The 11,148-nt window shown below is 58.6% G+C and overlaps 1 protein-coding gene across 2 annotated transcripts; it reads left to right on the top strand.

Moving 5' to 3' along the window:
- Positions 1-620: 620 nt before the first annotated feature.
- On the top strand, positions 621-11,085 carry SLC4A11 (solute carrier family 4 member 11). 2 transcript variants are annotated; one of them, XM_081256295.1, is made up of 19 exons: positions 643-687; positions 2,970-3,122; positions 3,259-3,305; positions 3,588-3,819; positions 3,902-3,983; positions 4,224-4,347; positions 5,761-5,976; positions 6,053-6,146; positions 6,246-6,371; positions 6,451-6,564; positions 6,655-6,787; positions 7,055-7,128; positions 7,565-7,829; positions 7,906-8,012; positions 8,105-8,273; positions 8,364-8,537; positions 8,740-8,935; positions 9,026-9,195; positions 9,324-9,517. In XM_081256295.1, the coding sequence occupies exons 1-19, from the start codon at positions 657-659 to the stop codon at positions 9,385-9,387; spliced, it is 2,571 nt and encodes an 856-aa protein (XP_081112421.1). In that variant the 5' UTR covers positions 643-656; the 3' UTR covers positions 9,388-9,517. The 2 variants fall into 2 exon arrangements, with proteins under 2 accessions (XP_081112420.1, XP_081112421.1); XM_081256294.1 differs by having other exon boundaries at positions 621-687; positions 3,259-3,819; positions 3,899-3,983; positions 9,026-11,085.
- Positions 11,086-11,148: the final 63 nt, after the last annotated feature.

Genomic DNA, 11,148 nt, shown 5'->3' with positions numbered 1-11,148 from the left:
TCTTCCCCCCCCCCCGCCCCCCACCCCGCGGCATCTCCCAAGAGGACCAACGGCTCCGCCTCCCAGGAGAAAGTGGGTGGTGCTGAGGGCAGGAGGCCGTTGCCGGGTCGCCCCCGTGTGACCCCTGGCGCGTGAGGTTGGGGGCAACTGCCCGTGTGATGGGTGTTGATGGCATCAGGGACCGACGTGAGAGTGAGGGCCGAAAAGTGCTGGAAGAACCCCAGCCCAGTTACTGGGCTTGGCAGCGAAGGCTTGAGAGAGGGAGGCCGGCTTCCACAGGGAAGGTGGCCAGGCGAGTCTCCTCCCTCCCGAGTCCTGCAACCAGCGAATCCTTCTTTCCTTCACTGGGTACTCTTAATTACTCCTGGAGAAAACATGCTGAGAGCATCTCCCTGTCTGCCTCGGTCCTTTCCCACCTGGGCAGCCCCTAGCAGATGGGCTGAAGAATAACAGGCCTGGCTTCCTCTGGCTCCTCAAGGAGCCCCTGTCTTGTACTGTCCCCTGCTCCTTTTTCTCCCAGGGTCTCTGGGAAGGGTAAGAAAGACTCAGCAGGGTTGGTGTGGGGTGGGCAGCAGATGTGCCCTGAAGACTGTCCGGGGCTGGTGCATGGAGCTGGTGACAATTCTTTGCCTTGCCTTGCAGAAAACTCTTCTATCATGTCGCAGAATGGATACTTTGAGGATGCCGGTGAGTACATTTCAGGTATGGGTGTGTGTATAGAGAGAGCTCCTTGGTCAAAAGTCTCTAGGGGACCTAGTCCATCCACCTGGGTACTCATGGTCCTCTGCTGGTGCTGGGATGCCTTTGGATTCTACCCTCCAGAAAGTTGTGATGTGGTCAGAGGGGCAGCTGATAACTGCCCTGGGCTCTGGCAGATCTCTGGTTGTCCTGTGGTCCTGGGAGGGCAGGCTGCTCCCATCCTGCACTATGTGGACCATCTGATAGCCCATGGTTTTGCTGTTACAATGCTCTGGTTGTCTGACCAGCTTTTAGGCTAAGTGTTGTGTGTGCCCACATTCCTCAGACCCCGCCCAGCCCTGTGAGGGAGGGGCTGCCATTGCCCCTCTAAAGAATTGTAACCTCTCTGCACCTCAGCTTTCCCTGCTTGCACCAGCCTAGCTCTCTCCCTCCCCATATCTCTGGGCTGGCTCTGTGCTGCCTCTCCTGAGCCCAGATTCGGGAGCTGGCCTCAGAGGGGTGTTTAGTGGGACAGTGCTTGGACACAGTGGTGATGTCCCCAGGGCATGGTGACTGCATGTGCCAGGCTGCTGGTGGGCAGGTTAGGTATGTGATTGGGCTATAGGGTGGAGATAGGGCACGCATGGCATCCCAGGAGCCTTGCAGGGAGCTGGTAGTGTCTGCTGGGTAGGTCCTAGATAGAGCCCAGGATAGTGGAGAAGAGGGACAGTGTGAGAAGCATGCTGGGGAACAGTGGGTGCTGGTGGGGGTGACAGAAAGGAGGTTGGGATAGGTTGGGGCTGGGGAACCAAGCATTCTAAGCAAAGCAGGTCTAGAATTGGGGAGGAAGGTGTTTTTCATGGACATGAACTCCATGACAAATGGGGGAATGACATCTTTTGAATAATAGTTCTTCTCTGGGCTCTGGGTGCAGTGCAGACCTGGAGTTAGGGGTCACCAGTCCATGAGGGCCTTGACAGGGGAGGCCTAGTGCCTCCTACCCAGAAAGGGCCCAGGCTGAGCACAGGACATTGGGGGAACAGGGCCTGGGATGTGCAGAGGAAACCAGTGGGAGGGAGTGGACGTGAGTCAGGGTGAGTCACTGCCTGGCAGGTGGAGGCGTGCTGCTGACCCGTCCCTGTTCCTGCACAGGTGTTTTTCAGGCATTGGTGGGGTCTCAGCTACAAGGGCTCCTGGGTGAATCACAAGTGGTGGACCACAGGGGACTCACAGGACAGTGAGGAAGAGGTGTCAGCTGGACCAAGAGTAAGGCAGAGAGGGCCCTGCCAGAGGAGAAAGGGTCGTCAAGCCTTGAAGAAGGCCCTCCAGGGAGGGAAGCCCTCAGCTTGGAGGACAGGAGCTGGCATGCCTGGGGTGCTAGCCGCCTGGCCTGAGGAGTGAGAGATTGAGGTGGGCGGTGTGGGACTGGGCCTGAGGGGCCAGGGGTAGCAGGGCTGGCTCAGGCTGTCATCCCAGAGGCTGTGGGGAGCCCCAGCAGGACTCAGGGCAGATTGGAACTTTTGCATGTCGTCAGGAAGGCTTCCTATAGGAGGGGGCCTGTGTTGGGGGGCAGTTGCAGGAACTGAGAGGCAGACCAAAAGAAAGGGACAGCAGGCTCTGTGCTCTGGAGTCCCAAGGTGCCATAACAGGCCCCTTGCCCACCATGGGTGGAGGCCTGAGATGAGGCCTCCTCTGGGGTCCTCTCACCTCTGTCTCTGGCTCTGTTTTTCTGGCTCTCTTGCTTCCTGGGCCTTGTCTCATGTTGGACTAAGGTCTCTCAGCCTTGATGCTTTGCCCCACATGCCTTCCCTGTGCCATTGAGGTCCGGATACTGCAGGGCTCTGGCTTTCCTTGAGTTGCTTCTGGGGAGCCAGACAGGTCCAGGTCCCACAACCTGGAGGTTCTGAGAAGGCAGGGGCCAGTCAGTCTTAACTACATCATTGTACCATATGCCTGGCTCAGTGTCTGTGGAATGAACATGTTCTTTCTCTAGCTAAAGGATATGTGTGGCACAGAACAGTGCAGGGTTCCCGCTGCTGAAGAATGTTGGAGAAAACCATTGGGTGGGGGGTGCCAGCTGGCTGCCGTACTCAGGGGGCTGGGCCAGGACCAGATATTGGGCCTAGCTGAGGTTTCCTTCCTAGCCTGCTAGAGGCCTCCCTTACCACTCACCGAGATTGCACCAAGTGGGACAGCCCAGGGGCCCCCGCTCCTTTGGCTTGGAGCCCCTTTGTCCTGTGTGTAGCCAGGCCCTCTTGGGGGGTCTCTCTTGGTGGTGGTTGGGGCTCCAGGCTACCTCAAGCGTGACACGGATGATGCCTCTGAAACCCGTGAGGAGAGCCTGGGGGATGAGGCCTTCGACACGGTCAACTCCTCCATTGTGTCTGGCGAGAGCATCCGTTTCTTTGTCAACGTCAACCTCGAGGTGCAGCCCACCCAGTCCGGTATGGGGGTTGTAGCAGGGATGGGTCGGGGGAGGCACGCAGGGGACTGGGGACTGGGCAGATATGGCCCTGCTCCACCAAGAGAGACCTGAAGGGCTGGGGCCGCCCCCTGAGCCCTCCCGCTTTCCTCCAGCAGAGAGTGAATCGCCTGGCGGCTACGGGCTCCTACACATCTCCCGCAAGGTGAGTGGCCCATTGACCGGATGGGAGACATTTGGTTCTGGACCACTAGCTGGGGGTGGAGGTGGTTGCTTCCCTGAGAGAGCTCACACCGATGCTGGATCTCATGCTAGCCCAGGGCCTGGCTGCTGGGGCCAACCACGCTGGTCTTCTCTCCGGGAAGGGGGTGTCGGGTCCTGGTGGGCAGGGTCAGCCGGGGACCACCACAGAGGAAGGACCCAGACAGCGACAGGAGGTCTTTCTTATTTATGGGCCTGTGTGGTTCTGTGTATGGGGTCCCCACAGTACCTGAAGCTAAAGAACTTTGAGGAAGAGATCCGAGCGCACCGGGACCTAGACGACTTCTTGGCACGGGCCAGCATCATCCTGAACGAGACAGCCACCTCCCTGGACGATGTGCTACGGGCCATGCTGTGCCGCTTAGCCCAAGACTCCCAGAACATCGAGCCCGACTGCAACTTGGACCTGCTCATGGCCATGCTTTTCACTGATGCCGGGGCCCCCATGGAGGGTAAAGGTAAGGGCTGTCCCTCTGCCTGGGCGAGAGGTCAGGGAGGTGGGGCCATCTGACCCTCCTGTTCCTTCCACTCTGTCAGCAGTTCACCTACTGTCAGATACCATCCAAGGGGTCACTGCCACAGTAACGGGGGTGCAATACCAGCAGTCGTGGCTCTGCATCATGTGAGTTGCCAGGCCGCCACAACTGGCCTCCCCACGTCACCTTGGAGCCAGGCATCCAGTCCCTGTGGAGGCTGGCCCGCTCAGTTTGCGGGGAGAGAGAGTGAGGAATCCATCCCATTTGGTCTTTTTTTTCCTCCCTAACAGAGGTCACCGGGGTCATGGTTGGGGGCTCGGGGAGGGGGGAGCCCCAGCTCCCAAGGGTGGCAACTGTGTGCTGTGTGCCCTCTCTGTCCCTGCCAGCTGTACCTCCAAGGCCCTGCTGAAGCGGCACGTGTGCATCAGCCGCCTGGTTCGCCCGCAGAACTGGGGGGAGAATTCCTGTGAGGTGCGGTTTGTCATCCTGGTGCTGGCCCCACCCAAGATGGTGAGGAGGGGTTTCGGGTGGCTGCTCTGTTTCCCAGGAAGGAGGGTTCCAGGTTACCCTGCCCTCTTCTTGGGGGCATCTCTCCCAGTGCTGGAGGCACCACAGTCCTGGCCTCTGAAGGCCACATTCTCACCCTCTCTGTTCATCTCCACCCTACTGGGGTTCATCTGAAGCATACTTGTTAGGTCTTTATCAAGCCCTAATTTCCCCAGAAGTTGCCCAAAAGGTTGTATTTCTTCCCTGACTGAAAAGAGATACTTTTTAAGATTATTACTATTCAAATATAGGGGCCTTTCTTTGGCCTGCCCAACCCTAACTCTTCTAGTTGGCTATGATTTGTTGACCAAAGATCCCCACTCCTTCCTGGGGTATTTACGCCCCGGCCAGGGGCATCTCGCTTTTGTGGGGGCTGAGACTTATACAATTTGGGGAATCTTCTTTTATGGAAAAGGATTTTAAAATCATTAATAGAAAATGGCTAGGGCCCCTCCCCAGGCCTGGGAAGGGCCTTAATGCTTAAGATTCCATTGGCTTCTTGATGACTCTGCCCCTGCCTCTGGTGTAGACTCAGAGCTTCGGATGGCCCCTCTCCAGGCTTTCTCTAAGCAAAGGGGGTGCTAATGGGATCGTCCCTCCCAGGGCTTTCATAGACATGCTGTGAATCTCTCCAGATGTTACTGTGCTGGGGAGAGAGGAAGGGCATTTAGGGCAGTGGGCAGTTCATGGGTCAGAGGGAGTGACAGCTGACAAGGTGGCCAGAACAGCTGGAAGGAAGAAAATCCCTAGGATTGAGTGGCTAGACTGGTGCCTTGAGACAGGCCAGCCATCCTGACACCTGGCTCCTCCTCGGGGGGAACAAGCCTGTTCTAAAGCTACCAGAAAGCACAGTGTGCACAGTGCAGCCCTGGGACTGTAGCTTTGGGCAGCATGGAGGGGTGGATGCTGCTCCCAGGGGACCTAGGATGGGGAGGTGAGACAGGCTGCTGGGATGGAGGTTGAACACTGAGTTCATGGACAGGGTTGAGCTTGGCCAGGCAAGAGGCACAAGGCTGGATGGGCCTGGAACCCCTCTGAAAATCATAAACCAGCCGACCGTGCAAATGCCACCAGTGAAAAGTAGCTGGGTGAACATTTTTCTCCATCATCATGATTTCATTATCCACAATTACACAGATTTAATACCTGAGTTTATTAAAAAAAAAATACTAGGTTGATGGTAGTTCTAGTGATCTGCTAACCTGGTGGAAATCGTGGCAGAGTCCACTATGCTTGAACTTTGGGGGACTACACCCAGGTCATGGGGAGAGCACCCGCCACGTGCTTGGGAATGTCTGTCCGTGAGTGGCCAGGCCGGGGTTGGGCACCCTTCGCTCTACAGTGGCTACAGATGTGATTCTCTTGCCCCATCCCCAGAAAAGCACCAAAACTGCGACGGAGGTGGGACGCACGTTTGCCACCATGTTCTTAGACATCACCTTCCGCCAGAAGCTCCTGAAGACCCGCACGGAGGAGGAATTCAAGGAGGCCCTGGTACATCAGAGACAGCTGCTCACCGTAATGAGCCACTGTCCGAGCATCAGCATGAAGGACTACAGCATGAGCTCCATCTGCACCCACAGACCCCCGCAGGTGCAGGGCAGAGGTGGCCTGGGCGGGCAGCACGGGGCAGGGACACAGGGCTGATGGGCGCGTGTCCTCTTCCCAGCCCCCACGGCACAAGGACTTTCTCCCCATGGGGAGGGGCATCCGGGAGGACATCGCCCGCAGATTCCCTGTGTACCCACTGGACTTCACTGATGGTAAGTGGCCCATGGCCCTCCTGGAGCTCGGCCTGTAGCTCAGGCCCCAGGCTTGTCCTGTATCCCCAACACACCCTCCGCCCTGTCCCCCATTCCTAGGCATGATCGGGAAAAACAAAGCTGTGGGCAAATACATCACCACCACCCTGTTCCTCTACTTCGCCTGCCTCCTGCCCACGATCGCTTTTGGGTCCCTCAACGATGAGAACACGAATGGGGCCATTGGTGAGGGGTTGGAGCCTGGTGGGGCATGCCGGGTGGAGCCCAGGGCCACGGTTCCCCCCTGACTGCCCCGCATCCTCAGATGTACAGAAGACTATAGCTGGGCAGAGCATTGGAGGCCTCTTGTACGCACTCTTCTCCGGGCAGCCACTGGTGGTGCTGCTGACGACCGCACCCCTGGCCCTCTACATCCACGGTGCAGTGGGGGCGGCAGCGGGGAGATGCTTCCTGAGGTCGCTGGTCCCAGCCTGGCCCTGACTGCTCACTCCTGTCCCACCGCCTGCAGTGATCCGTGGCATCTGTGATGACTACGATCTGGACTTCAGTACCTTCTACGCATGGACAGGCCTGTGGAACAGTTTCTTCCTCGCGCTTTATGCCCTCTTCAACCTCAGCCTGGTCATGAGTCTCTTCAAGAGGTGACAGGGCCCTTCCCTAAGCTTCTGGGACTCGCAAGCAGGAGGGAGACCAAGGCCAGGGGCCTGGGTCAGCCTCCATGCCAGCCTCTGAGGCCCTGTTAACCCTAGAGCAGATGGGGTGCCCCCACCATATCACTGCTCCAAGGGGAAAGCCTGGGACCCTGGTCCTCTTCATGGCAGGAGGTAGGGGGCCATGCTGAGGCTCGGGGAAGGTTCCCCACTACTAACAACTCACCCCGTCTTATGAGGCATATCCCCTGCTGGCAGGTCAACGGAGGAGATCATTGCTTTGTTCATTTCCATCACATTCGTGCTGGATGCTGTCAAGGGCATGGTCAAAAGTGAGTGTATTGCCGGTGGCCACCTCCTGCAGGGGAAGCTGAGTTGAGACGGGGGGCTATGGAACTGTGCCCAGAGCAGCCAAGAAGCATGCAAGCGTTAAGGTTGCTTCCATGGCCCAGGGTGCTCTGGGAGCCATGACTAGCAAAGAGCAGCAGGCCCACGTGCTAGAGGGTGATAGAGCTGCCCTAGGCAGGATCAGAGGCACTGGGCCAAGCAGGATTCGCTGTCAGAAATGGATGAGGGCAGGGTGTGGAGTGGTGGGTAGACAGGCAGGTCAAGGGGTCCTGGCTGACAGAAGGCCAGCTCTCTCCCCTCCTCCCCCCAGAATCCCTTCCTCCCCTCGGGGCTCCTTCACCCCCACATCCAGGAGGAAGCTGCTGGGCCCCCAGGCTCCCAGAACCCAGATGGCTGAGTCCTGTTGGCCTGTGTCCATAGTCTTCCAGAAGTACTACTGTGGCCACAACCCCGGGAACTACTACGAAGATAGGTCTTCCCCGGTGAGCCTGCTGGGCCTCAGCCCCAGCCTCAACAGCAGCCTCCACGCTGCCCTCAACACCAGCCTCCTGGCCAGCCCACCAGAGCTGACTTCAGTGGGCAGCCAGGGCCCCGAGCCCCTGGCCCGGGACACGGCTGTGCTCAGCCTCCTCATCATGCTGGGGACACTCTGGCTGAGCTACACCCTCTACCAGTTCAAGAAGAGGTGAGGAGTGCCCCCTCAGGGTGAGGGCAAGGGAGCACAAGCCGCAGGCCACGCTGACACCCACCTGCCTCCCTAGCCCCTACCTGCACCCCTACATGCGTGAGATCCTGTCAGACTGTGCCTTGCCCATCTCAGTGCTCACCTTCTCCCTCATCTCTTCCTACGGCTTCCAGGAGATTAAGAGTGAGTTGGGACTAGGCGTGGGGTGGGGTGGGGTGGGGTGGGTCGCTCTGTGGGGGAGGAAGGCTTGAGCAGGGGCCTGTACCCGGCTGCAGTGGGCAAGTTCCGATACAACCCAAGCAAGAGCCTGTTCGAGATGGCCGAGATGCACTCGCTATCCCTGGTGGCCGTCAGCGGCGCCATGGGCCTCGGCTTCCTCCTCTCCATGCTCTTCTTCATCGAGCAGAACCTGGTGGCCGCCTTGGCTAATGCCCCGGAGAACAGGTTCGCAGGGCTGGGGAGGGAGGGGTAAGCATGTGCCCAGCCCTCCAGGGGCCATGGGGCTTTGTCCACATGTGACCCTGCCTGCTGCAGGCTGGTGAAGGGTACTGCCTACCACTGGGACCTCCTGCTCGTCGCCATCATCAACACCGGGCTGTCTCTGTTTGGGCTGCCCTGGATCCACGCTGCCTACCCCCACTCCCCGTTGCACGTGCGGGCACTAGCCATGGTGGAAGAGCGTGTGGAGAATGGGCACATTTACGAGACGTGAGTGTGAAACTGGCCCCTTGAGACGTGAGGCCAGAGTCACATGGACCCTGAGGTGGGGGGTAGCCCTGGGCCACATATGACCTAAGGAAGGATATGGCCCAGGGGATAAGGGCTCAGAAGTAACAGAGCCCAGTGACCTGGGATGGACACGGCCCTGTGGACCAGGCCGGCGGTGACCCAGTGCACTGGAACCTCACAGGATTGTGAGTGTGAAGGAGACGCGGCTGACCAGCCTGGGCGCCAGCATCCTGGTGGGCTTCTCCCTCCTGCTGCTGCCCTTCCCGCTGCAGTGGATCCCCAAGCCTGTGCTCTACGGCCTCTTTCTCTACATCGCGCTCACCTCCATCGACGGCAACCAGCTGTTTGCACGCATGGTCCTGCTGCTCAAGGACCAAGTGAGTGTCTGACCCTGAGAGTGAGGGGTGGGGGTGGGGGTGGGGGATATGGCTGCAGACCTGCCCACACCTGGTCCCTGCCACCCACAGACCTCGTACCCACCCACCCACTACATCCGGAGGGTGCCCCAGAGGAAGATCCACTACTTCACAGGCCTGCAGGTCCTGCAGCTGCTGCTGCTCTGTGCCTTTGGCATGAGCACCCTGCCCTACATGAAGATGATCTTTCCCCTCATCATGATCGCCATGATCCCCATCCGGTACGGGAGGGTGGCCAGCAGGCAGGAGGGACTCGGCTGGGCGGGAGACGGTGGGCTGGAGTGGCTACCCTCAGCCTGTTCCTCCCTGACCCAATGCTTATCCTCCTGCCTGTTCCCCCTCCCCTCAGCTACAACCTGCTGCCCCAAATCATTGAAGCCAAGTACCTGGACGCCATGGACGCTGAGCACTGAGGTCCTGACTACCAGGCCCTGGCCACACCCCATTCGCCCATCCTTCTGGGTCTTCCCAGGCTGGCTCTGTGGCTGTGTGTGGGTATCTTGGGGTGCTGCTCTGTGCTGCACCCCCTCACAGCTGTCCCAACTGGCCTAGGGTGTCTGGGCATTGAGGGGGCTCCAAGGTGTGTGTCTGCTCCTCTTCCCATTAGCCTTTTGCTTTGGGTCCGGAACTCTGCTCAGGGCAGCTTCTGCCCAGGGTGGGACTAAGCAGGACGGATTTTCTTTTGATAAAAGAGCCTGAAAGAGAAACCATTTCCTTGATTGTGTAAGGAACTTGCTGTATGCATGCACATTAGAGAATAAAGCTCCTGTTTCTATGCTTCTACATACCGCCTCCATCCATGCTGCCCTGCCCCAGCCTCTGAAGGCCACCTGAGGGCCCTGAGGAGGGAGAAACCATCCCAGGGGAAATGGGGTAAAAGGGACTGATTTGTTGAGTGCCACCTAAGGGCTATTACTTCCAACTCCACACAGTAGCTCAACAGGGAAACGTGGAAGATCCAGGAGGCCTTTGTTCTGCCATGTTGCCAGGAACCTGCAGGGAAAGTGGGCTTGGGGCCAGTGAAGAGCCCAGTGGCTGGTAGGGTGGGATGAGCACATTCACGGTGCTGCTTGCAGGATGGGTAAAGTTTAAAGGGGACAGAAAATGTACTGTGCATCCAGGACAGGACTCTGAGGAAGCAGCTGAGGAGCAGACACAGAGGGGTGCCCTGCTCCAAGTGCCACGTGGCAAGTGATCCTTCTTTGGGGCCCCCACCCCGGTAGCCTGTGTGTTTCCTGCAGGTGGGGCTGTGTCCAGGATCACCAGGCAAGGAGTAGGCAGGCCCCCCCCAGCACCCCACACCTGAGTTCCAGCCGGACACCACCCACCCCAAGCAGACAACTCAGAGGAGGCTGAGCACCACCACCGGCACTTCCTGAGGAAACCACCCAGCTGGGCTTCACAGACAAGAGGGGAGCAAAGGGATGAGGTCCTGTCCTCACCCACACGTGCTGATGAATTTTAGGGGAGGAAACAACTGTTAAATCTAGGCCCTGGGCCGTGCTGCTAGGACTGAGGAGGGGATGTTAACTTAAGCCTGGGAGTGACACACCATCATTAAGGACCCCCACCCCCGCAACCCGCTGCACACAACAGGCTTTTCTGATTGTCCTTGGGGTTGGGCACCTCCTCTTTACCAGAGTAACACCTGCAGGAAGGCAGGGAGCCACCCCGGGACTCTGAAGTCCCTCCCAGGGAAGGGCTTCACCAGGACACAGTACGGGTCTGAGATAGCTGAGCCGGGCCTCCTGAAGGGCTCAACTCAGCTGGCCCCCCAGGCTGAACCGTGGCATGTCAACCCAACTGGGGTCAAGAACTCCATCCCTCCTCCCTGCCATAAAAATGAACCTGGCGTTATAACCATAAGCCAACATTTTAGCTGCTCTAATGTACACCAGAATAAAGCAAAAGCACTCAACATCCCACACTGCCCGCCCCCCAACCCAGCAAACACAATAGAGGCCAGCTGGGTGGTGGCATTGCTCAGTGGCTGGGTGGGCGGGCAGCAGGGATGTGGCATGGAAAAGTTCAGCCCATGATCAGAGACTTCAAGGACAAAAAGAAAGATATAATACTCCAGCTAGCAAGGGCACACGAACAGCCTCGACACAGCACTGCCCTCGTCCAGCCACCCCCCCACAGCCCTTTTGCCCCCCCCCGACCTGAGAGGTTTC

This window comes from Mesoplodon bidens (genome assembly GCF_964165515.1).
Source record: "Mesoplodon bidens genome assembly, chromosome: 15".
Classification (NCBI taxonomy): domain Eukaryota; kingdom Metazoa; phylum Chordata; class Mammalia; order Artiodactyla; family Ziphiidae; genus Mesoplodon; species Mesoplodon bidens.
This window is presented reverse-complemented; position numbering and strand designations above follow the sequence as displayed.